This window comes from Chrysemys picta, chromosome 18 (genome assembly GCF_011386835.1).
Source record: "Chrysemys picta bellii isolate R12L10 chromosome 18, ASM1138683v2, whole genome shotgun sequence".
In the NCBI taxonomy this organism is placed as follows: Eukaryota; Metazoa; Chordata; order Testudines; family Emydidae; genus Chrysemys; species Chrysemys picta.
The window spans coordinates 2,529,565-2,555,663 of record NC_088808.1 but is presented as its reverse complement, the minus strand read 5'-3'; the positions used below and the strand labels follow the sequence as shown (position 1 = coordinate 2,555,663).

The following is a 26,099-nucleotide window of genomic DNA, read 5'->3' as shown; positions in this document are numbered from 1 at the left end:
ACGTGGCTCTGGGAAGAAGGATAAAGGAGTTTGAGGCGCAAGTGGTGTTCTCGTCCATCCTCCCTGTGCAAGGAAAAGGCCGGGGTAGAGACCGTCGAATCGTGGAAGTCAACGAATGGCTACGCAGGTGGTGTTGGAGAGAAGGCTTTGGATTCTTCGACCATGGGATGGTGTTCCAAGAAGGAGGAGTGCTAGGCAGAGACGGGCTCAACCTAACGAAGAGAGGGAAGAGCATCTTCGCCAGCAGGCTGGCTAACCTAGTGAGGAGGGATTTAAACTAGGTTCACCAGGGGAAGGAGACCAAAGCCCTGAGGTAAGTGGGGAAATGGGATCCTGGGAGGAAGCACAAGCAGGAGAGCGCAAGAGGGGAGGACTCCTGGCTCATGCTGAGAAAGAGGGACGATCGATGAGTTATCTTAAGTGCCTATACACAAATGCAAGAAGCCTGGGAAACAAGCAGGGAGAACTGGAAGTCCTGGCACAGTCAGGGAACTATGATGCGATTGGAATAACAGACTTGGTGGGATAACTCACATGACTGGAGTACTGTCATGGATGGATATAAACTGTTCAGGAAGGACAGACAGGGCAGAAAAGGTGGGGGAGTTGCGTTGTATGTAAGAGAGGAGTATGACTGCTCAGAGCTCTGGTATGAAACTGCAGAAAAACCTGAGAGTCTCTGGATAAAGTTGAGAGGTGTGAGCAACAAGGGTGATGTCGTGGTTGGAGTCTGCTATAGACCACCAGACCAGGGGGATGAGGTGGACGAGGCTTTCTTCTGGCAACTAGCAGAAGTTGCTAGATCGCAGGCCCTGGTTCTCATGGGAGACTTTAATCACCCTGATATCTGCTGGGAGAGCAATACAGCAGTGCACAGACAATCCAGGAAGTTTTTGGAAAGCGTAGGGGACAATTTCCTGGTGCAAGTGCTGGAGGAACCAACTAGGGGCAGAGCTTTTCTTGACCTGCTACTCACAAACAGGGAAGAACTAGTAGTGGAAGCAAAAGTGGATGGGACCCTGGGAGGCAGTGACCATGAGATGATCGAGTTCAGGATCCTGACACAAGGAAGAAAAGAGAGCAGCAGAATACAGACCCTGGACTTCAGAAAAGCAGACGTTGACTCCCTCAGGGAACAGATGGGCAGGATCCCCTGGGAGAATAACATGAAGGGCAAAGGGGTCCGGGAGAGCTGGCTGTATTTTAAAGAAGCCTTATTGCGGTTGCAGGAACAAACCATCCCGATGTGTAGAAAGAATAGTAAATATGGCAGGCGACCAGCTTGGGTAAACAGTGAAATCCTTGCTGATCTTAAACGCAAAAAAGAAGCTTACAAGAAGTGGAAGATTGGACAAATTACCAAGGAGGAGTATAAAAATATTGCTCAGGCATGCAGGAGTGAAATCAGGAAGGCCAAATCACACTTGGAGTTGCAGCTAGCAAGAGATATTAAGAGTAACAAGAAGGGTTTCTTCAGGTATGTTAGCAACAAGAAGAAAATCAAGGAAAGTGTGGGCCCCTTACTGAATGAGGGAGGCAACCTAGTGACAGAGGATGTGGAAAAAGCGAATGTACTCAATGATTTTTTTGCCTCTGTCTTCACGAACAAGGTCAGCTCCCAGACTGCTGCACTGGGCAGCACAGTATGGGGAGAAGGTGACCAGCCCTCTGTGGAGAAAGAAGTGGTTCGGGACTATTTAGAAAAACTGGACGTGCACAAGTCCATGGGGCCGGATGCGCTGCATCCGAGGGTACTAAAGGAGTTGGCGGGTGAGATTGCAGAGCCATTAGCCATTATTTTTGAAAACTCATGGCGATCGGGGGAGGTCCCAGATGACTGGAAAAAGGCTAATATAGTGCCCATCTTTAAAAAAGGGAAGGAGGAGGATCCGGGGAACTACAGGCCAGTCAGCCTCACCTCAGTCCCTGGAAAAATCATGGAGCAGGTCCTCAAGGAATCAATTATGAAACATTTAGAGGAGAGGAAAGTGATCAGGAACAGTCAGCATGGATTCACGAAGGGGAAGTCGTGCCTGACTAACCTAATTGCCTTCTATGAGGAGATAACTGGCTCTGTGGATGAGGGGAAAGCAGTGGATGTGTTATTCCTTGACTTTAGCAAAGCTTTTGATACGGTCTCCCACAGACTTCTTTAACTTGGCGGCAAGAATAATGGGCTGGATGAATGGACTATAAGGTGGATAGAAAGCTGGCTAGATCGTCGGGCTCAATGGGTAGTGATCAATGGCTCCATGTAGGTTGGGAGCCGGTTTCAAGCGGAGTGCCCCAAGGGTCGGTCCTGGGGCCGGTTTTGTTCAATATCTTTATTAATGATCTGGAGGATGGTGTGGACTGCACTCTCAGCAAGTTTGCAGATGACACTAAACTAGGAGGGGTGGTAGATACACTAGAGGGTAGGGATCAGATACAGAGGGACCTAGACAAATTAGAGGATTGGGCCAAAAAAACCTGATGAGGTTCAACAAGGACAAGTGCAGAGTCCTGCACTTAGGACAGAAGAATCCCATGCACTGCTACAGACTAGGGACCGAATGGCTAGGTAGCAGTTCTGCAGAAAAGGACCTAGGGGTCACAGTGGACGAGAAGCTGGATATGAGTCAACAGTGTGCTCTTGTTGCCAAGAAGGCTAACGGTATTTTGGGCTGTATAAGTAGGGGCATTGCCAGCACATCGAGGAACGTGATCGTTCCCCTTTATTCGACATTGGTGAGGCCTCATCTGGAATACTGTGTCCAGTTTTGGGCCCCACACTACAAGAAGGATGTGGAAAAATTTGGAAAGAGTCCAGCGGAGGGCAACAAAAATGATTAGGGATCTGGAGCACATGACTTATGAGGAGAGGCTGAGGGAACTAGGATTGTTTAGTCTCCAGAAGAGAAGAATGAGGGGGGATTTGATAGCAGCCTTCAACCACCTGAAAGGGGGTTCCAAAGAGGATGGAGCTCGGCTGTTCTCAGTGGTGGCAGATGACAGAACAAGGAGCAATGGTCTCAAGTTGCAGTGGGGGAGGTCCAGGTTGGATATTAGGAAAAACTATTTCACTAGGAGGGTGGTGAAACACTGGAATGCGTTACCTAGGGAGGTGGTGGAGTCTCCTTCCTTGGAGGTTTTTAAGGCCCGGCTTGACAAAGCCCTGGCTGGGATGATTTAGTTGGGAATTGGTCCTGCTTTGAGCAGGGGGTTGGACTAGATGACCTCTTGAGGTCCCTTCCAACCCTGATATTCTATGATTCTTAGAAGTTTTCATACAGGCCCCCACATCTGTACCCTAAAGTTCGGAGTGGGGGAAGGAGCCTTGATAGCTAGTATCCTCTGGAGTGTGTCTGCTTGGCGCTCCATAACGTTTAAGAGCGCTCCATGGCTTCATTCCGGTGTGCCGCGTTCTCCTTTCGCTCCCTCTTCTCACTGTTTCCCCCACTCCTTCCATTCCTATTTCTCAGTGGTGGAGGGCAGCATAACATCACGCCGAAAGTCCTCCTTAGTTCTCCTTGGCTGCTTTCTAATTCTGAGCAGCCGTTCAGCCGCCGATAACAGAGGGAGGCTGGGGTCCCAAGGTCATCTCTGTGAAGTTTAAACGCAATATTTTACAGAAGCAGTATTGTTTGCAACACAGATAACACTTTCAGTGCTTTAAAACACAGCCAGTACTCTCACTCCTGTCAGTAACTGGCTGACCTGAGGCAAGCACACATGAGCCACAAGACCCCCCCAAAATGATGAATAGCCACAGGGGAGGTCTTGTGGCTCATGTGTGCTTCCTGGACCCTGCTGTACAACACGCCTTTTGGGGAGAGCCAGCACTGTAGGAGTGGGCCTGATAATCATTCCTGCCCCACACTTACAGAAGATATCTCGCTGCTGAGGGTGAGCAGGGAATCAAGGGAGGGTCTTCTCCAAGACTGCAGCTTCCACCCCAGTCCCTATGCGGCTCGCCTGTGTGCAGCAATGGTCCCCCCCATGACGGCACAGTGGCACGGGAAAGTTACCATTAATGGGGCAAGAAACAAAGCAGCTCTGCTGAAGAACCTGCGGCAGTGGATTGCCCAATATCTCCTCAAGAGTTTCCTGGAGATTTGAGGGAGAGTCCCGTGAAGTGAGCGAGTCAATTAACAGCCTGTTCCGCCGCTCAGACTAGCCATGTGGTGGGAGACAAGCCTGTTTTCTGCAACCCTCCTGCCCTCCTACCCCCAACAACTTGCTTCAGCAATTCCCAAAATCAAATCCACTTACCAGGGGCCTCCTCTCCTGTTTGCGCTTTGCTAACATCTGACAGCTGTGCCTGGCTAGCCTCCTCTGGAGTAGAAAAGAGCTCCTGGTTGCATGCATCTCTGGCCTCCGAGTCATCCTCCGTGTCCCCACCCGTCCACACCCTGATCCAAGATCTCCTCCTCCTGGCTTGGATCCACTTTCGACTGGCACGTGAGCCACCAAAGTATGCACAGTGGTCTTCGCAGTGGAGATGGGGTCGCTGCAGAGTATCGCGTCCAGCTTTTTACAGAGCCGGGCAGCTCGTGGGCGCAGCACCGGAGCAGCGGTTTGCCTCCTGTGTCTTGTGGTAGGTGTTCCGCAGCTCCTTCACTTTGACCCTGCACTGCAATGTGTCCCGGTCATGGCCCCTTTCTGTCATGCATTGTGAAATCTGTCCATAGGTATTATAATTCCTACGGCTGGAGCGCAGTTGGGACTGGACAGCCTCCTCTCCCCAAATGCTGATGAGGTCCAACAGCTCAGCATTGCTCTAAGCAGGGAATTGTCTGGTCCATGGAGCAGGCATGGCCACCTGGAGCAGGCATGGCCATGGCCGCACTGAGACCACTTCACACATCACTGAGCAAAGAGGAAGGGGACTTTCAAAATTCCAAAGGAATTTACAGGGTGGGGATGATGGCTGGTCACCTGAGGACAGGGCAGTAAAGTTCAACCCGATGACCAGAGGCGAGAACAGGCATTGTGGGACACCTCACAGAGGCCCACAGCAGCGCTGTAATTGACCACGGTGTCTACACTGGCACCACAGAGCAGTAGCCCTGGCACAGAAAGCTGTGCGCCTCTCGTTGGGGTGGGTTTTTTTTTTTTTTTTTTTTTTTTTTTTTACAGTGCTACACCTGCGCAGTTTCTGCACACTAAGTGGCTTGGCAGTGTGTACACCTCAGGAGTTACAGCGCAGAAAGCTGCTTTACTGCGCAGAAACTTGCCCGTGTAGACAGGGCCTAAAGCTTACCAAATTCCACAGACAGGAGACCAGTGGATCAGAGAAACAGGCTGGTTCATTCTCAGAAGAAAAAATCCACATCCCTCTAATAAAATGAATTCTTTGCCAGCACTCTGAGATTTCAGAATAATTACAAAGAGCTGACAAGTTATATATTCCATCTCTTCATTTAAAATCTTAATACCAAGCAACCTAAGGATCCCAGAATATTCGATTGAAATTTAATTAGTCTTGGGAAACGGCTGACACGGTCTACCTCAGTATCGTTATTCAAACAGCAGGAGTGTGGCACAGGCAAAATAAATTGTAGTCTTCCCCCTAACAGAAGAAGTCAGCCAACAAGACAGTAATTAGGTCTGGGCTGACTTCTCAAAATGCCCACGTCTTGTCTATCATCAGTGGGAAGTTTTTCACAGCAGGAAACATCTATGTTTGTTAAAAGCTGTGAGGTGTGTTTTTTTTTTTTTATTTTTTTTACAGCACTGAGTAATTTTTAATAAGATCAGCAAGTGAAATTCTTTCCCATTAATTATCTCTAACAGTACAAAACTTATTTTCTTTAAAGTGAAACAAACTGACAGCAAGAACAGAATGTCAGCTCTATAATCTCTCAAGTGTCCACCAGACTCCCCTCTTCCCCCACATATTTCACCTTGAGGAAAGCCCTCCACCTTGCAATACACATGGCTGTCATTTCCAAACACCAAATTCTGTTATGACAGAGCATTACATTAACTTTGGCCTTACGCAAAAATTGCCTTCAGTTACTGGATTATCAGCAAAACCAGCCTGCTAAATGGGCTGCCTCTACACTGGAAAAAAATGGAACCTGGGATCCAACAAGTACAGATGCAATCCAATGTTTGGAAACCGTATACACTGCCTGACTTCCCTCTAACTTACGGAGCACAGTTTTCAAACATTTTTGTGCATGTAATTTGACTGCCTAATTAACGCCACTGCATGCACAAAGCAAGTAATTGGTGCTGTAAGTTTGAGGTCTTATTAAAATAAAGAACCTGTTTCCATTGCTGTATTTATGAATAGTACATATTATAATAGACCAATAGTATGCTTAGAGTAAAGGCTGGAAAAAGGGGGGGGAAAAAAAAAAAAAATCACACACGGTTTATCTATAACATGGAAAAATACTGCTTCTACAGATGCAGCCACTATTTGAATGTTAATTGCCTTTAGGTTTGCCCACTACCATGGAAAAAAGAATTTCCCGGTTTCTTATTTTGATCTCTTATAGCTCTGCTAGTACAATAGTGTGGTGCATACCCCAAACAATTTTCAAAGTTTTTCTTGTACTCCACAGTAAGACTGACATTCCAAGAAGCCAGAGAGCGGGAAGAGAGCTGAGTGACAGATCTCTGCCTGACACAAGGAAGTAACAGCAGAGCCTTCATGCACTGCAGAGGCTGCAGGACCCTGTCTAAGCTGCACAGCAGAGTAAGTGCCTTATGCCAGCTGATGCAGGATAAACAGAAAGATGGTGCTCCCAAAGTAAAGCTGCATATGGGCGTGAGAGTCACAGGTCTGATGCTCTGGAACTGCTCTTTATGAAGACAGACAGGACTCAGGGTAACATGACTCCCCTCAGGGCACGCTGTCCAGGGCAAGGAGCCCCCCGAGTCCCCAACAGCAGACTGCCCAGGTTCCAGCGACCCCTCCCCCCAGAGCCCTGCCACTGGATCCGCTCCACACAGCTTTGTTACTGTCCCGCCAGGCAGAGACGACGCATACCTGCTGATAATGGGGGAGGGGGGGGGGTGGCCACAATTTAAAGGTTTGGCCATCCCCAGAACAGCTTGATGTTCCCCTCCCTCAAACCAGGCCTCCCCCTTACCCTCAATCTCCCCTTCCGGAAAGCAGTGGCCCCTCACTGCAGCTCCCAGCTGTTGCGCCTGGCTCTCCCCATGCGCAGCACACCAGCCCAGCCGCACAATGCGACCGAGTGGGGCTGGCAAAACTGGGAACCGCAGTCTGCCCGTGCTGGCGCACTGTGAGCTGGGGAGCCAGGCTCTGCCAGGTTCAGTGGCCCCTAGCAGAGGCCAGCAGCTCTACAGCGCCAATTTTGCAGGAAAAAATGAAATTCTGTGCAGAGCATTAATTTTGTGAAAATTTTGCATTGCGCAGTGGTGCAGAATTCCCACAGGAGTAACAGCTGGGAAGACCAAACCTTTTAAATTCTAGTCAGAGTAGATCAGCCAAAGTCACTGGCAGAGAGGAAGTGGTAGAAGGCAGCCACGGAATCTGTTTAGTAACCGGAAAAATCTACTTATGCCCTCGCAGACCCAATTATTTAATATGCTATTTAGCTTCAAGGGTGTGATTTTGGGGTGAAACTCTGGGAGGCACAGCAGAAAACCCACAGTCTGGAATTGGGAGGGTGCAGCTAAAGGGGCTTTAAACCACCTCTGACCCACCCATAATAGCTTCGAATTGGGAGGGTGCATAGCAGCCCTCCGTAAAAGTTGTCTGCCTAAGTTACTGCAGCCCAAGCTGAGCTACCTACAAGTCACAATGCAACCCAGAACTGCGGGCGTTGCAGTGTGCCAGGATGCACTAGGTCCAGAGGTTCCCTCCTGGAGGCTTTGTGGCCCTGCAACACCCTGCCTCAGATTAGAGCAGAGGGAAGTCCTCCAGGCAACCTAGAGTGGCTGCAGAGAGGGACCAATCAGGGGGCAGAAGAGCCCTACATAAGACAAGCAGCAGAGCAGAGAAGTTCAGCTGCTGCATGGAACTTGACGAGGGAGGACTAGGTGCCTAGACGAGCAGCAGGCCATGGACAACACACTGCAGAGAGCTCACCAAGCAGAACTGAGCCCAGGGAAGGCTGCTAAAGACCGGATGCCTGGCTGGCTAGAGTAGCAGCAGGACCATGAACAAGTCAGTGCAGGCAGGCTGAGCCCAGGGGACTGAGCCCAGGACCAGGCCAAACCAGGCGAGGGTACAGAGATCATAGAATCATAGGACTGGAAGAGACCTCGAGAGGTCATCTAGTCCAGTTCCCTGCACTTATGACAGGACTATATTATCTAGACCATTCCTGACAGGTATTTGTCTAACCTGCTCTTAAAAATCTCCAATGATGGAGATCCCACAACCTCCCTAGACAATTTATTCCAGTGCTTAACTACCCTGACAGTTAGGAAGTTGTTCCTAATGTCCAACCTAAACCTCCCTTACTTAAATTTAAGCCCATTGCTTCTTGTCCTATCCTCGCAGGTTAAGAGCAACAATTTTTCTCCCTCCTCCTTGTAACCTTTTACGTACTTGAAAACTGTCCCCTCTCGGTCTTCTCTTTTCCAGACTAAACAAACCCAGTTTTTTCAATCTTCCCTCATAGGTCATGTTTTCTAGACCTTTAATCATTCTTGTTGCTCTTCTCTGGACTTTCTCCAATTTGTCCCACATCTTGTGGCGCCCAGAACTGGACACCTTATTCCAGTTGAGGCCTAATCAGCATGGAGTAGAGCGGAAAAATTACTTCTCATGTCTTACAACACTCCTGCTAATACATCCCAGAATGATGTTCGCTTCTTTTGAGACAGCGTCACACTGCGGACTCATTTTTAGCTTGTGGTCCACTATGACCCCCAGATCCCTTTCCACAGTACTCCTTCCTAGGCAGTCATTTCCCATTTTGTATGTGAACTAATTGTTCCTTCCTAAATGGATTGCATTTGTCCTTATTGAATTTCATCCTATTTACTTCAGACCATTTCTCCAGTTGGTCCAGATCATTTTGAATTTTAATCCCATCCTCCAAAGCACTTGCAACCCCTCCCACTTGGTATCATCTGCAAACTTTGTAAGTGTACTAGGCCATTATCTAAATCATTGATTAATATATTGAACAGAACCAGACCCAGAACTGATCCCTGCGGGACCCCACTCGTTATGCCCTTCCAGCATGACTGTGAATCACTGATAACTACTCTCTGGGAACTGTTTTGCAACCAGTTATGCACCCACTAGCTCCATCTAGGTTGCATTTCCCTAGTTTATGAGAAGTTCGTTCAAGACAGTATCAAAAGCTTTACTAAAGTCAAGGTATATCCCGTCTACCACTTCCCCCCCCATCCACAAGGTTTGTTACCCTGTCAAAGAAAGCTATCAGGTTGGTTTGACACAATTTGTTCTTGACAAATCCATGCTCACTGTTACTTATCACCTTATTATCTTCTAGATGTTTGCAAACTGATTGCTTAATTATTTGCCCCATTATCTTTCTGGGTACAGAAGATAAGCTCACTGGTCTGTAATTCCCTGGGTTGTCCTTATTTCCCTTTTTATCGGTGCCATTTTCCAGTCATCTGGAATCTCTCCCATCTTCCACGATTATTCAAAGATAATCGCCAATGGCTCAGATATCTCCTCAGTCAGCTCCTTAAGTATTCTACGATGCATTTCATCATGCCCTGGTGACTTGAAGTCATCTAACTTGTCTAAGTAATTTTTAGCTTGTTCTTTTCCTATTTTAGCCTCTGATCCTACCTCGTTTTTACTAACATTCATTATGTTAGATGGCCAATCACCACCAACCTTTTTGGTGAAAACCAAAACAAAAGTCATTAAGCACCTCTACCATTTCCACATTTTCTGTTATTATTTCTCCCCTCCCCCCACCATACTGAGTAACAGGTCTACCCTGTCTTTGGTCTTCCTCTTGCTTCAAAAGTATTTGTAGAATATTTTATTACCCTTTATGTCTCTAGCTAGTTTGATCTAGTCAGAGAAGGGCACTGCTGGTCTGGTTGCAGACTGAGCCCAGGGAGGGCTGCTGAAAAGGACACCAGCTGAAGGTACTTAGATGGGCCCCGGCTGGGTGATTGAAGAAGGCAGTGCTTTGGGGAAGACACCTTAGAGCTATGGCCCCATACCAGGGCAGAGAAAGAACTTGGACTGTATACCCCAAAAGGGGGGGGACAGCATGTGTGGCTTGGCCAGAGCTGCCGAAGACCAGCTGAGAGAACCAGCAGCTGGGGGGTGCTTGCAAGAGGCAGGCGCCACCCTGATGTAAAACCAAAACAGGCTCACACCTAACCGAGAGAAGGGGCGTCTGTGAAAAGACAGGTTTCAGAGTAGCAGCTGTGTTAGTCTGTATCCGCAAAAAGAACAGGAGTACTTGTGGCACCTTAGAGACTAACAAATAAATTTGTTAGTCTCTAAGGTGCCACAAGTACTCCTGTTCTTTTTGTGAAAAGACTCTTTGCAGGCACAACTGGCCAGAAAAAAGGGGGCACACATGAGGCAGGTGCTGACGCCATTACAGGCATGCACCATGGCCCTGCTCCCTCAGCCTACCCCCTCCTGCCTCCTATGATTGATCTTAAGAAGAGTCTCCTAAAATAATCGGCTGCTGTCTTATGCAGTTTCTACATCAGCAGCATTCTGCCCACGCTGTAAAAATCCCAGGACCAGTTCCTTTATGCTGTCATAGCAGGAAAAAGACTTCCACCCCAGCTCTGCAACTCAAGCAAGTGTCTTATAGAGCATCATTGACAAGATACAGTAATTCTGTTTTTCAATACCTTGTACTTGTATTAATATCTCCACCTAAGATTATTAGAACTACAAGCATTTTAAAAATCTAATTCACTTTTCACCATGTCCAGTATGGATTTACACTCCAATTGCAGAGTGAGACTAGACTGCTCCATTTCACCTGCTGGTATTAAATGTACTAACACAGTACTGTTGTACTTCAGCATCCAGCCCTCCAGGGACACATTTCACTAATAAAATCCGTTTTCATTGAAACAGCAAGAAAATACAATGAGCATTTCAATTCATATTCATGTTTTGTTAAATTTCTTCCTGTGATTTTAACTACTGAGGACATCTGTTTAAATGGTTGGTAACGTAATTACTGAGTGAAAGGATTAAAAAACAGGATTATTTGAATAATCAAGTAAGAGTGATGGGTACTCATTTTAAATCTAAACTGGATAAAGCTGAAAGAGACAGCGGAGGCTACAGAGGAATTCCTGCCCCCACGGCACAGACTGTTCCTTCCCCCAGGCACCCTTCATTCCCTCTCCCTTCTTACTTTTATAGTTCCAGTGGATGCTGGTGACTTGGATCTCCTGAGTAGGAATATATTCCTCAACAAACTTCTTCCCCTGGAGTCGGTGCCAGAGTGTGGTTTTCCCTGTGTTCCTGTCCCCTCGGATTACAATTTTCACTGGGGGGGAGAAGAGCAAGTACAAAAATAAAGTTGATTAAAACAAATCTTGGGAATGCTTGAAAAAGTGTTAATATTTTGAGTGTTATTCTGATGTAATTAGATCTTTCATGTTACACATGCAGGGTATTTCATTACAAGATATGAGCAACAGTCATTCAAATTCCTGCTTACTCAGCTGCATAGTTTAGTTCAGCAGGAAGAACCAACTTCAAGATCAAGCCACTTATCCTTGCCCTTGGGGCCTTGCACAACTTCCCTCAGTCTATGCCTCTGCTCTCATTTCTGCCTAGTTCCCATCCTACTGCCTTCCCCGCTCACCACCCTGGGTAACCTTAACCCCTGTTCACGTTTCAACAAGTTCTTCCACACTTCTCTTTGAGCTTGCATCCCCCTCCTCCTACCCATGTGCCAAATGCCCTCCTGTAGCGTTCAAGTTTTCCTTAAATAATTTTCTTATCCTCAAGAAAATAAATGATCTCCTGAAGCTATCTGCACCACTTTGAAACTGGCTGGTCAGCTTGGATATCTGAATTGCCCTGTCTGAAGGCTTGCCTACTTGAGAAGGTTGCACCAGTTTAAATTAAAGATGTGAATTTAAACTGATAGAATTACATTGGTGCAAATGGCTGTGTGGACACTCTTTGGGTTAAGCATCGCCTATTTTAATCTAACTTACATTGTTTAGGAACAGGTTTAAGCTAAAAACAAGCATGGGCCCACAGGGATTTGCACTGGTTTAACTATATCCCTGTAAACACCAATTTAAATTAAAACAGTGCATCTTATTTCTGTAGTGGAGCCCTCTCTCACCTAGGGCATGTCTACACAGGAAAAGTTACAGCGCCGCTCAGAGAGCACCGAAGGGAAACTACTGTTGTGTTTTCACACTGTCAGCTGCCTGCACAATAGCGTGTTCACACTTGCGGCTGTATTCAAAGCGGTGCACTCAGGGCAGCTATCCCGCAGAGCACCTCTTTCTCTTCTGCTGCTAAGACTTGTGGGAAGGCGTAGGGTGTCATGGGGCATTCTGGGTCCTGTCCCAATGACCCGTGATGCATTTGCTTCGCATCCCAGCAATCCCTGTGCTTCCATCCACATTTGGCACCATCTTTCAACGGTTTGAGTGCTGCGCGCCCTACATCTTCGAGCTGCAGGAATGACTCCCAATGTGTTGACCAGAATGCTGCTCGCTCTGACCAACACATCACGAGTGGCAGTGGAGTTATTCTTTAAACTACAAAAGGCAAGAGGAGTGAGACATTAATCTCGCCACGCATAATAGCTATGACACTAGATTGCCACAGTGGAATGTCACTTTTGGGCTCGGGAAGTAAGCACTGAGTGGTGGGATCACATTGTGATGCATGTCTGGGATGATGAGCAGTGGCTGCAGAACTTTCGGATGAGTAAAGCCACATTCATGGGACTGTGTGATGAGCTCACCCAAGCCCTGCGGCGCAAGGACACAAGAATGAGAGCTGCCCTGCCGTTGGAGAAGCGCATAGCGATTGCAATGTGGAAACTAGCTACTCCAGACTGCTACAGATCGGTTGCCAACCGGTTCGGAGTGGGAAATTGGACCATTGGACTTGTGTTGACGAACTGGGCCATTAATTGCATCCTACTCTGAAAGACTGCGACTCTGGGCAACATGTGACATTGTGGATGGCTTTGCACAAATGGGCTTCCCTAACTACAGATGGCACGCACATTCCAATTCTGGCACCAGACCACCTAGCCATCAAGTACATTAATCACAAGTGGTATTTCTCAATGGTTCTCCAGGCGCTTATGGATCACTGTGGGCATCTCACAGACATTAATACAGGCTGGTCCTGAAAGGGGCATGAAGCACGCATCTTTCGGAACACTGGCCTATTCAGGAAGCTGCAAGCAGGGACTTTCTTCCTGAACCAGAAGACCACCATAGGGGAAGTCGCAATGCCCATTGTGATCCTGGGAGACCCTGCCTACCCCTTAATGCCGTAGCTTATGAAACCATATACAGGGCAACTTGACAGCAGCAAGGAGTGGTTCAACAACAGGCTGAGCAAGTGCAGAATGACTGTTAAGTGGGCTTTTGGCCATTTAAAAGCCCGCTGGCGCTGCCTCTATGGGAAGCTGGACCTGGCCGATGAAAATATTCCTATGCTTATAGCCGCGTGCGGTACGCTCCATAATATTTGTGAAAGGAAGGGTGAAAGTTTCATTCAGGGCTGGACCACAGAGGCACAGCACCTGGAGGCTGAGTTTGAACAGCCAGAGACCAGGGCTATTAGAGGGGTGCAGCATAGGACCATAAGGATCAGGGACGCCTTGAGGCAGCAATTTGAAGCTGAAATCCACTAATATCTGTTGCTCTGCTCGGGAGTGCAGTGCTTGTAATGCTAGGAGGTGACTGGTGTAAACGATGCAGAATGTGGGTTTAACATCATTGTCTGTTGCTTTGCAGGGCTCGTTTTGCTTTCAGTTAATAGAATAAAGATTGCTTTCAAACCAACAATTCTTTTATTAAAAAACCACCACCGGAGGAGAGTCAAATGAAAAAATACATCAGCAGGGAGGGGGATGGGGGAAGGGAAGGTCCCAGGAGGAGGAGGGGCACCGGGACGGCTAGAGATTTGTGTATGTCCAGGGATCACATCCAACCTTCTCCTTTGGAGTACAATGCAGCAGGTTCTGTACTTCAGCAGGGCCAAACTGCAGAGGAATGGGCGTTGAGTGCAGTGGGTAGTGGGAGTCCACAGTGCTGAACTGTGAGGAGGGAGGAGTGGAATGCTGCAGGTAGACTGGAGCCAGGAGATTGATAAATTTGTGTTGGCAGTGTCTGGAGGGCGCATGGGAAAGAATTTTGCGACAGCGGCTGCAGGGGAGGGCGGGCACAGAGCTGCTCAGTTTAAGAGCTAGTACCGCCTGAAGCATGTCTGTCCTGCCACTCCTTCAATTCCTGTTTCTCGGCGGCAGAATGCATCATAACATCACACAAAGTCCTTAGTTCTTCTTGGCCACTTTCTAATTCTGTGCAGCCATTCAGCTGCCAATAACAAAGAGGGAGGCTGGGATCCCAAGGTCATCTTTGTGAAGTTTAAACGCAACATTTTACAGAAGCAGTACTGTTTGCAACACAGACAACGATTCAGTGCTTTAAAAACACAGCCAGTACTCTCACACCTGTCACTAACTGGCTAATCGCAGGCAAGCACACATGAGCCACCAAAATGGTGAGTAACCACATGGGCAGGGTAAATCACTCTTCCTGGACCCTGTTGTACACTGGGCATGTGGCTCTTGGGGAGAGCCAGCACTGGGGCGGGGGCGAGGGGAAGGCTGATAATCATTCCTGTCCCCACACTTTCCAGAGGATGTGATCATTATGGAAGATGTCTCGCTGCTGAGGGTGAGCAGGGAATCAAGGGAGGATCTTCTCCAAGACTGCAGCTTCCACCCTGGTCCCTACGCGGCTCGCCTGTGTGTAGCAATGGTCCCCCCCCCGTGACGGCACAGTGGCACGGGAAAGTTACCGTTAATGGGGCAAGAAACAAAGCAGCTCTGCCGAAGAACCTGTGGCAGCGGATTGCCCAGTATCTCTATGAGAGTTTCCTGGAGATCTCAGAGGGAGAGTCCCGTGAAGTGAGGGAGTCAATCAACAGCCTGTTCTGCCGCTCAGACTAGGCGTGCAGTGGGATACAAGCCAGCTTTCTGCAACCCTCCTGCCCCCAACAACTCGCTTCAGTGATTCCCAAAATCACATCCACTTACCGGGGCCTCCTCTCCTGTTTGCGCTTCGCCAATCTCCAACAGCTGTGCCTGGCTAGTCTCCTCCAGGGTAGAAAAGAGCTCCTGGCTGCATGCATCTCTGGTCTCCGAGTCATCCTCTGCCTCACATCCCGCTTCACATCCTCATCCAAGATTTCCTCCTCCTGGCTTCGTCCACTCTCGACTGGCACACAACCCAACGAAGTAGCCACAGTGGCCTTCACAGTGGATGTGGGGTCCCCGCCGAGTAGAACTGGCAGCTCGTGGGCGCAGCACTGGAGCAGCGGTTTGCCTCCTGTGTCTTGTGGTAGGTGTTCCGCAGCTCCTTCATTTTGACTCTGCACTGCAATGTGTCCCAGTCACGGCCCCTTTGTCATGCATCGTGAAATCTGTCCATAGGTGGTATAATTCTGGAGCGCAGTTGGGACTGGACAGCCTTCTCTCCCCAAATGCTGATGAGGTCCAGCAGTTCGGCATTGCTCCAAGCAGGAGATCGCCTGGTGCCGGTTGGTCACTTGAAGGCAGGGCAGTAGAGTTCAAACCGATGACCAGAGAGGCGAGAACAGGCATTGTGGGACACCTCACAGAGGCCAATTGCTGCACTGTAATCACCACAGTGTCTACACTGGCACCACAGAGCAGTAGCCCCGGCGCAGAAAGCTGTATGCCTCTCGTTGGGGTGGTTTGTTTTTTTTTACAGCGCTACAATTGCTCAGTTTATGTGCACTAAGTGGCTTGGCAGTGCGTACACCTCAGGAGTTACAGCGCAGAAAGCTGCAGATTGAGAGACTACATTCATTCATATTTTTTTTTCTCTCTCCCTCTCTCTCCATACATATACGGAAAGCCATTCAATCAAGGAACCTAACTGCGTGTTGAGACAAAACCACGTACTCTAAAGAAGTGTCCAAAATATCATGCTGAAAAGCTAATATAAATGGGATTCGCCACGGTTTCATCCAGCACATGACCTTAACAACTCAAAGATAAGCAATGTATTCGGTGTTATTTCTAGAAGCTTGTTATCACCTTCAGAATGTGCAGAAAGAATAGCAAATATGGCAGGCGACCAGCTTGCCTTAACAGAGAAATCTTCAGTGAGCTTAAACACAAAAAGGAAGCTTACAAAAAGTGGAAACTTGGACAGATGACTAAGGAGGAGTATAAAAACATTGCTCGAGCATGCAGGGGTGTAATCAGGAAGGCCAAAGCCCAATTGGCATTGCAGCTAGCAAGGGATGTGAAGGGTAACAAGGGTTTCTACAGGTATATTAGCAACAAGAATGGTCAGGGAAAGTGTGGGACCCTTACTGAATGGGGGAGGAAACCTAGTTACAGATGATGTGGAAAAAGCTGAAGTACTCAATGCTTTTTTTGCCTCGGTCTTCACAGACAAGGTCAGCTCCCACACTGCTGCACTGGGCAGCACAGTATGGGGAGGAGGTAAGCAACCCTCCGTGGTGAAAGAACAGGTTGAGGACTATTTAGAAAAGCTGGACATGTACTAGTCCATGGGGCCAGATGCAATGCATCCAAGGGTGCTGAGGAGTTGGCTGATATGATTGCAGAGCCATTGGCCATGATTTTTGAAGACTCATGGCAATCAGGGGAGGTCCCGAACAACTGGAAAAAGGAAAACATAGTGCCCATCTTTAAAAAGGGGAAGAAGGAGAATCCGAGGAACTATATTCCAGTCAGCCTCACCTCAGGCCCTGGAAAAATCACGGAGCAGTTCCTCAAGGAATCCATTTTGAAGCACTTGGAGGAGAGGAAGGTGATCAGGAACAATCAACATGGATTCACCAAGGGCAAGTCATGCCTGACCAACCTGATTGCCTTCTATGATGAGATAACTGGCTCTGTGAATATGGGGAAAGCAGTGGACGCGATATACCTTGAATTTAGCAAAGCTTTTGATATGGTCTCCCACTGTATTCTTGCCAGCAAGTTAAAAAAAAGTATGGATTGGATGAATGGACTATAAGGTGGATAGAAAGCTGGCTAAATCGTCGGGCTCAATGGGTAGTGATCAACGGCTCGATGTCTAGTTGGCAGCCAGTATCAAGCGGAGTGCCCCAGAGGTCAGTCCTGGGGCTGGTTTTGTTCAACATCTTCATTAATGATCTGAATGATGGGATGGATTGCACCCTCAGCAAGTTTGCGGATGATACTAAACTGGGGGGAGAGGTAGATACACTGGAGGGTAGGGATAGGGTCCAGAGTGACCTAGACAAATTGGAAGACTGGGTCAAAAGAAATCTGAGGACAGAAGAATCCCATGCATTGCTACAGGCTGGGGACCGACTGGCTAAGCGGCAGTTCTGCAGAAAAAGACCTGGGGATTACAGTGGATGAGAAGATGGATATGAGTCATCAGTGTGCCCTTGTTGCCTAGAAGGCTAATGGCATATTGGGCTGCATTCGTAGGAGCATTGCCAGCAGATCGAGGGAAGTGATTGTTCCCCTCTATTCGGCACTGGTGAGGCCTCATCTGGAGTATTGTGTCCAGTTTTGGGGCCCCCCACTAGAGAAACGATGTGGACAAATTGGAGAGTTCAGCGGAGGGCAACGAAAATGATCAGTGGGCTGGGGCACATGACTTATGAGGAGAGACTGAGGGAACTGGGCTTATTTAGTCTACAAAAGAGAAGAGGGGGGTGATTTCATAGCAGCCTTCAACTACCTGAAGGATGATTCCAAAGAGGAACTAGGCTGTTCTCAGTGGTGGCAGATGACAGAACAAGGAGCAATGGTCTCAAGCCGTGGGGGAGGTCTAGGTTGGATAGTAGGAAAAACTATTTCACTAGGAGGGTGGTGAAGCACTGGAATGGATTACCTAGGGAGGTGGTGGAATCGCCATCCTTAAAGGTTTTTATGGCCCAGCTTGACAAGCCTTGGCTGGGATGATTTAGTTTGGGTTGGTCCTGCTTTGAGCAGGGGGTTTGGACTAGATGATCTCCTGAGGTCTCTTCCAACCACAATCTTCTATGATTCAGCATCAGGGTCTTGTTCTTTTAGACACTGGTCAAATTTCTAAGTTTGATCATCTGGTCAGATTATGTCAGAAATCATTAGATGAAATCTTGGCCCCACTGAAGTCAATGGGAGTTTTGCCACTGACTTCAGTGGGGCCAGGATTTTACACATCACTTTGAGACACAGGAAATGAACTGCTCTAAAGTGATCTCACCCCTGAAACTGGAACACGTGATTAGCATTAAATTCTGAATCACTTTGCCAAAGTAGCCTAACAACAAAAGTCAGCCCTTCGTCCGATGTTCATACTGTATCTAAAACAAAGAGATACAAGTGGAGGACCGCTATTGCTTGGTTTCAAGATGTCTGTACCATGCACTTACCATATATACTCGTTCATTAGCCCGTTCATTTATAAGCCGACCCCCCAAGATGGTTAGGTAAAAATAGCAAAAACTGTATGACCCTTTCATAAGCCGACCCTATATTTCAGGGGTTGGCAAACTTTGGCTCCCGGCCCGTCAGGGTAAGCCGCTGGCGGGTCGAGACGTTTTGTTTACTTGGAGCATCTGCAGGAACGGAGCCCCTCAGCTCCCAGTGTCCGCGGTTTGCCGTTCCCTGCTATATTTTAAAAGCTGGCATCACAAGAAACACTCAAGTTTTGCTAGAATTATTTTAATGGAATCTAACGAAAAACCTGTTATAATAACTGAACAAATGTATTCACCTTCAAAATTACAGTCAATATTTAAAATCAGTAAATGGATATTTAAAACAAGTAACTTAGAACAACATGAGACTTTAAAAGTCTTAAAATCCTTCAAAGTCTGAATCAGTCTCTGATTCACCAAACAGTTAATTAAACTTTGCTTCCGTCACAGCTGCACCTGCATTGTCATTGTAGATGTCGGCAGTGTTGTCTTCAGAGCCAGATTCCTTCTCATCATCAGCCTCTGTTGGGTCATCATCAAATATGGCATCATCTTCTGACCCGTTGAGTGCATTGCTGATGCAGTATTTCCTAAACGATTTTTTTACCATTTCCAACGGAATGGACACCCACACATCCTTGATCCACTGGGAGACTCGATTGATTTCGGGCTTTATCAGATTCCCGCCTTTTGTCAACTTTGCCATGCCTGAGCACATCCATTCAGACCACATTTTGCATAGCCTGTCTTTAAAGGGTTTGTTCAGGCAGATATCAAGTGGTTGTAGAACTGAAGTTAAGCCTCCAGGGATTACAGCCAAAGTAGTTTTCATATTTTTGGCCATATTTTTCATCCGTCTTGTGTGCCCTGAACATGTCCCAAACGAGCATAGCAGGTTTCTTGAAAAGTGCTCCTGGTCTCTTATTCCACACTTTTTCCAGACATTCAACAGTCCCACTTTCATCCATCCATCCCTTTTCGTGTGCACGTATGACACCAGCAGGAAATTTCATGTTTTCAGGCAAGGTTTTTCTTTTAAAAATAACAGGAGGGAGCTTTGATCCATTTGCCAAACATGATAAAACCACCGTAAAATGGATTATTTCATGGCCAGTGGTTTTAATTAAAACTGTTTTTTCACCAACACCAGTTACCATTCTGTTGCTCAGGAGATCGAATGTCATTGGTGTTTCGTCCATATTTCCTATTTGTGACAGTTGAAATGCATATTCCTTTCGATATTTTATAATAAACCTTTGGAAAGATTCGATTTTTTCTTCCAGATCTTTGTTCGCTGTCTTCTGCATATTCAACAACTTTAAGTTTGAACGCTGCATGATAAGAAGACCTTTTTCTTTTGATTTCACCGTTGTTCATTTTAAATACTAGTATGAAAACAGATTATTATAGTTATAGATTTTTGTAGGACTTTATATAAGAATGTCACCTGCTTTATATAGGAATGTCAAATTATTATTATTCTTTGTTTATTTCAAAGCAGCCCTGTAGATTGGCATGTCTGTAGGGATAACAGGCTATTTCAACTTTATTAGAGATTCCATCGATTCTGCAAGTTATATTTTCATATTGGCTCGAGACTTATGAGGTCCATTTCAGGCCAATCTAGTCCACTAAACAAAGCCTTTGCAACTTTAAAAGGCTGCAGTATTGACATCAATAAATGGGTCGGCAAACTTTGGCTCCCAGCCTGTCAGGGTAAGCTGCTGGCAGGACGTTTTGTTTACCTGGAGTGTCTGTAGGCATGGAGCCCCTCAGCTCCCTCAGTTCATTGGCTGGAAACGGCAAACCGCGGCTACAGGGAGCTGAGGGGCTCCATGCCTGCAGACGCTCCAGGTAAACAAAACGACAATGTATTAGAAGTTCAATTCAATGATTCCATAGATTTAAAATCATCGAATTTTGGTGTAGACCCGTTTATAAGCCAACCCCCGCTCTTTGATACGTCACTTTTTTACCAAAAATATTTGGCTTGTGAACGAGTATATACAGTAAATATTTTAAGTACTGTACAATATATAAGCAGCCATTAAAAATGTTAGTTGTTGATAGTTGCTCTTCTTTCTGGACTACTTGCTGAGTGGTACTAATGTTTATAAAATATGTAAGTTTAAGAGACCAAAAATAAGGTTAAAATAATATGTAGTACTTCTAGTGTTTTGTACCTATAGATGTGACAGAATCCTTAAAGAGGTAGGCAAGCATTATCTCCATTTTCAGATGGAGAAATACATACAGAAAGGTGAATGCTTACTTAAAAAAAATGAACCTATTTTCCTTAAATCATGCAGCAAGTCAGCAGTAGGGCTGGAATAGGAGCCCAGGTCTGCTGTCTCAGAGCTACGCCCTACCCAAAGGATCAGACTGCCTCCCCTGGAGAGTCCTTTAAAAATCTATGTCCATTATTCAATTACAGCTTAGGTGATTAAAAGGAAATGAGACTTAAATGGTGAAAGATGCATCTGACTTCCATGCTGTTCATGCATTCCTCAGTTTGAAAAAGGTAATTACATTGGTAGGTTTAATTGCTTATAATTTGTATCAATTTCTACTTCTCTTGAACTATACTGCTGGGTTTGGGTTAACTCTTCAGCTGTGTGTTAAAACAGGAAAAAAAGTTTAGTTCCAAAGGCTTAGAAGTCAGGTCTGCTGAACCATTTTAAACAACACACAAAAACCTACATTTGAAACCTCCACTAAGTTGAGGAGGACACCTTTTTGTTAACCAGCAAATGCAAGATATTTTAAGGTAAGGGCAACCACTCCATTCCTATCTCTTTTGTGGTGCCTACTGCTTGTAACAGTAGGGGAGGGATCACTGAAAAACTGCCCTGTTCTATTCATTCCCTCTAAAGTACCTGGCCTTGGCTACTGTCAGAAGACAGGATACTGGGCTAGATGGACTATTGGTCTGACCCAGTATGGTCATTCTTATGCTATGCAACTTGTGTCAAGACACTCAAAATAACCACTCAAGTAACAATAGGGTGAATTTAACACTGCCTTTGTTTGTTTTTTAATTACAGTCACACCCTCCTTGTTATAGGGTAGGTTTTTAAAATTTAATAGGCCAAGGCTACTCTCTTACTTCATTTATCATATGCCAAACGCTCTTGCCACTGCTGCATATATGTAACTCCGATAAGGTCCTGCATATCATTAAAAAAAAATGACATACAGCATCACCAGTAACTCAACACTCACTACAAGCCCACTCATGATTACCTGATTGTCCCCGGCCAACAGCCCTTTGGATACTCCTAAATTTGAAATGAGGAGCATCAATAAGGTACACATACGTATTACCTCTTATGATAACGGTAGGCTTGCAGCTTTAATTTGATAGTAAATAGTGGTTTAAATTAAAGCAACACCCACAGGTTTGTGTAACAAACATCAGAAGTTATTTGTGGGGGACAGAAAAATGTGAGGAAAGAAAGTAACAAGTCATTTAGTATATAGTACACTTTTTATCCACATAATTAACATCCTCTACAAAAGGTGGATAGATTCCACTCATTATTACAGATAGAGAAACTGAGGAAGAGGCAATGGCCCAAGGCCACAGATTGAGTCTGTGGCTAACTACAATTAGACATCAGGAGTTCCTGACTCTCAACTCTGTCCTTGCTCCTCCAGAATGTTAAACTGAGGCGTGTTCATAGTTGCTACAATACAACAAATAATCTATAACAATAAAGAAAATCAGGTTTTAAAACTTCATAAAAGGATACAATATATCCATGAGAACATTTTTCTACTGTCAAGGGGAGAAAAGCAGAAGACTAGTAGAATATTTGATTTTCCAGAACCACTGGCCTCAATATTTCCTACTAGTGGGTGATTTTTAGGCAGTGTCTACACACGTGTTTGTCAGTATTATACTGATTTATGTCCAAAGTCATCTGAAAGGAACACACAGACTTCCTTCTGTTTTGTGACATGCCTGCTCTGTCAAACAGTTTGAGGAAGGTAGCACCGCGGGCTCCCATCTCCAGGCAAGAAAGAGAATATGACAGCTGGATCTTTCAAACTACCTCACATCTTTTGCTCTGATCAGTTATCATCAGTGGGTAGTTTCAAGGGAATCCTCAGACATATAATCCCAGAAAGGCCGTCAGCCACATTCATTCATTTCTTCCTCTCCCAGCCTATCATCACCTTATATAAACTTTCAGTGTGTAGTTTGGCAGTGCTTATAGCTTATTTTCTTCTCTGATACTAAAAAGCCACATATGGTGGTATGTCCACAAGGCACAGTGTGGATGAGGAGTACGTGAAAAAACACGTATATTGAGATACAAGTATGAAAATATATTTTGAAATATGATTCTCCATTGAATACTAGTGGCTGCTGCTAAGGCTGCTATTAGGCCTTGCCCTCTTCCGAAATCATACCCTACAAACAGGCCAACCTCTTCTCTTCTGTTTGAAAGGTCTATATTATTGAAAGGCAGGAACTGGATGGGGTTCCCTCAACAGAGTGCTCCAATGCATTTTTTCCTATAACTGATGCCAGCTGTCCAGAATTCATTAGCATAACACTCAGCACTTAATATAGTTAAACTATCCACCTGAGGGTTTTCTTCCACTTCTTTTCTTAAATATACTACACAGATACACGGTTTCAAAGTAGCAGCCGCGTTAGTCTGTATCCGCAAAAAGAACAGGAGTACTTGTGGCTCCTTAGAGACTAACAAATTTATTTCAGCATAAGCTTTCGCGGGCTACAGCTCACTTCTTCAGATGCATAGAGTGAAAAACACTCTATGCAAGTGAGCTGTAGCCCATGAAAGCTTATGCTGAAATAAATTTGTTAGTCTCTAAGGAGCCACAAGTACTCCTGTTCTTTTTACACAGATACAGAAACTGGCACAGAGGTGAAATGACTCACCCAAAACCACACAAATCAGTATCAGAGCCAGATTTAGAATGTAGGAATTCCTGGCTGCCAGGCCATTAGCTATAGCTCTTATGAGCAATCCTTCAACAAGTCAGTGTATGAGCTAAATAAATGTGTGGTAAGGAAACAGGTTTCAGTTTCATGTTTTGCATGGATCATCAAAAAAGTGAGTGACCATTTTTGTAACAGCCATGACAGCGAACCTTAAATTTGGATTTGTGCAAATGTAGGGGGAAAAAGGGGGTTAAAGGTACGACATCCATTTGTATACAGAAAGGTTTCAGAGTAGCAGCCGTGTTAGTCTGTATCCGCAAAAAGAAGAACAGGAGGACTTGTGGCACCTTAGAGACTAACATCGAAGAAGTGGGCTGTAGTCCACGAAAGCTTATGCTCTAATAAATTTGTTAGTCTCTAAGGTGCCACAAGTCCTCCTGTTCTTCCATTTGTATACAATGGCTATGAAAAGCATTTTCATTTTTCCCCTTGAATTTCATTTTTTTTTTTAACTTACAAAGGAGTATTGGTGAAATAAAGTAAGAGCTACAGCCTTGTCTTCCCCACAGTGACACCCTTTCTGCCCGACATCCCTTACTATCCCGTATCCAACTCATGATATAACTAAGGCTAAAGATTGTGTTATGGTTATTTTTAGTAAAAGTCATGGATGTGTCACGGGCAATAAACAAAAATTCACGGAAGCCGTGACCTGTCTGACTTTTACTGCTGCAGCTCCATGGTTTCCCCCGCCACCATGGTGGCTGGGAGCTGTGGAGTTCCCCCTCTGCCCACCGCAAATGGAAGCTGCAGGGGGAGCTCCCCTCCGCCCACAGTGGCTGGGAGCTGAAGGGTGACCATATTGCCCAAAGAGAAAACAGGTCACCCCCCCCCACCTCACATGAGGCTGTTGCCGGAATCCTGGGAGCCCCCTCAGGAGTCTGTCACCTGTCACTGGAACCCTTCCAGGGCCCCGCTGGCTGCCAGCTCCAGAGTCCTGCAGCCCCTGAGGCTAAAGCACAGAATGTCTGGAAGTCACAGGTAGCCTTAGTTATAACCCCTCATGCCAAGACCTGTCCAGCCTTGAAGGGTCACACTGCCATGGCATTCAAAAATACACCATGCGTGTCTTGGTGGACCACCTCCAAAACCCTTTCACAAGCTGGTCTGTCTTGTCTGTAAATATTATATAACAGCAACACTGAGAGAAGAGTTACTATGGCAATTGGAAAGCTTCCCCCAAGGCAGTGACAGAGTGCTGTTTTTAATATTGATGATAGAACTGAAGCTATCAGAACACAAATACTGTCAAGTCAAGGCACCAAACAAAACCCTTCCACAGGTTTTTAGCAATGTATCAAAGTTAAAATGGATGTACTTGCTAAGGAATCAATGGGACTATGCTTGGTGGCTTTAGTGTTTGCATTTTTGACCCAGCTGTATTAATCTTAAAAATAGATATAGCTCCACACAATTTCTACACATTCTAAATTACACACTATTCTTAGTATACCTAAGAGATATGAACCAAATGCTTCCTCTGGTATAAAAAACACACATACACCCCCTCAGAAGCACTGCTGACCGGCCTTTCTACATTTCTAATGCTAGCCTCACTACACAGCTGATGTCAGCTGCACACACATGCATGGAAAACTATTCAAGTCCAACATTTACAAATCAGACACATTATTCCACAGTGCTGATCTCCTCTCAAGCCTTCTGCACTCTGACTTCGCTACCTTCACAGATCCATGCAGATGAGCTAATACTGTGCTGGTGTGTGTCTATTTTCAGAGCTATCACCTGATGTCAGCGTTTCCCAAAAGTGGGTCTCAACCCACCACTGGGTCACGGGCAGAGTTAGGTGGGCTGCAGGCCTGATGTGGAGAGGAAGAGACTGGAGAGGGAGCCTGCATAGTGGTGGCTCCTGTCCCACAAGGCTGGGCCCAGCTCCCTACTCTAGGCATTGGAGACGGAGCCTGCTCCACTCTCACCCCCACAGCAGCAGTCCCTGTCCCATGGAGCTGGACCTGGCTCTCTGCTCCAGGCATTGTGACCTGCTGCACTGCATTGCAGCACCACTCAGGTTTGGCCCTTTCACTAACCTTTACCGTGGCAAAATTCCACAATATTCACTTAAGAACAAACAGCCATTAACACCTGATGGGAAAGTACCATTTTCCTGGGATGTAGCAAAGGCCATCCAAATATCTGGGGGGGGGGGGGGGGAAGAGAGAGAGAGGAGGAGAGGAATAATTTTCCTAGCATCTTAATGGACTAATCTTGGGAAATGGTGTGCTCCTATAACTGTCAATGAAACCGGTAGAGGTGTGGGGGGATGTAGGCATTCAGAACCACCCAGCCCCTAAAACAGGAAGTTTTCGAAACAAGCATTAAAGATTTGAGTTTTCTGTCTTTCAACTAGAGGTTTCTCTCCCTTTCCTATCACTCCATCTCCCACATCTAGTGGAACTATTTAATGCCACAAACTGTTCCGGGGACAGTTTGTGAGAGCAACAGCACACAGAACAAAGGGCTGGTATCATATGGTTACAGTTTCATTCCTCTGCACACAACAGCAGGAAT

General features: G+C 46.2%; 1 protein-coding gene across 7 annotated transcripts in view; it reads right to left on the bottom strand.

Moving 5' to 3' along the window:
• Positions 1-26,099, bottom strand: part of RABL6 (RAB, member RAS oncogene family like 6) — a 131,473-nt gene that overhangs the window by 104,659 nt on the left and 715 nt on the right. For 5 of the 7 annotated variants that reach the window (XM_065572015.1, XM_065572014.1, XM_065572016.1 and 2 more), the window contains exon 2: positions 11,295-11,429. The exons of the other annotated variants lie outside the window; for them this stretch is intronic. In XM_065572015.1, coding sequence (XP_065428087.1) covers positions 11,295-11,429 — 135 coding nt within the window. The remainder of the gene's footprint in view (positions 1-11,294; positions 11,430-26,099) is intronic. 7 annotated transcript variants of the gene reach the window in all.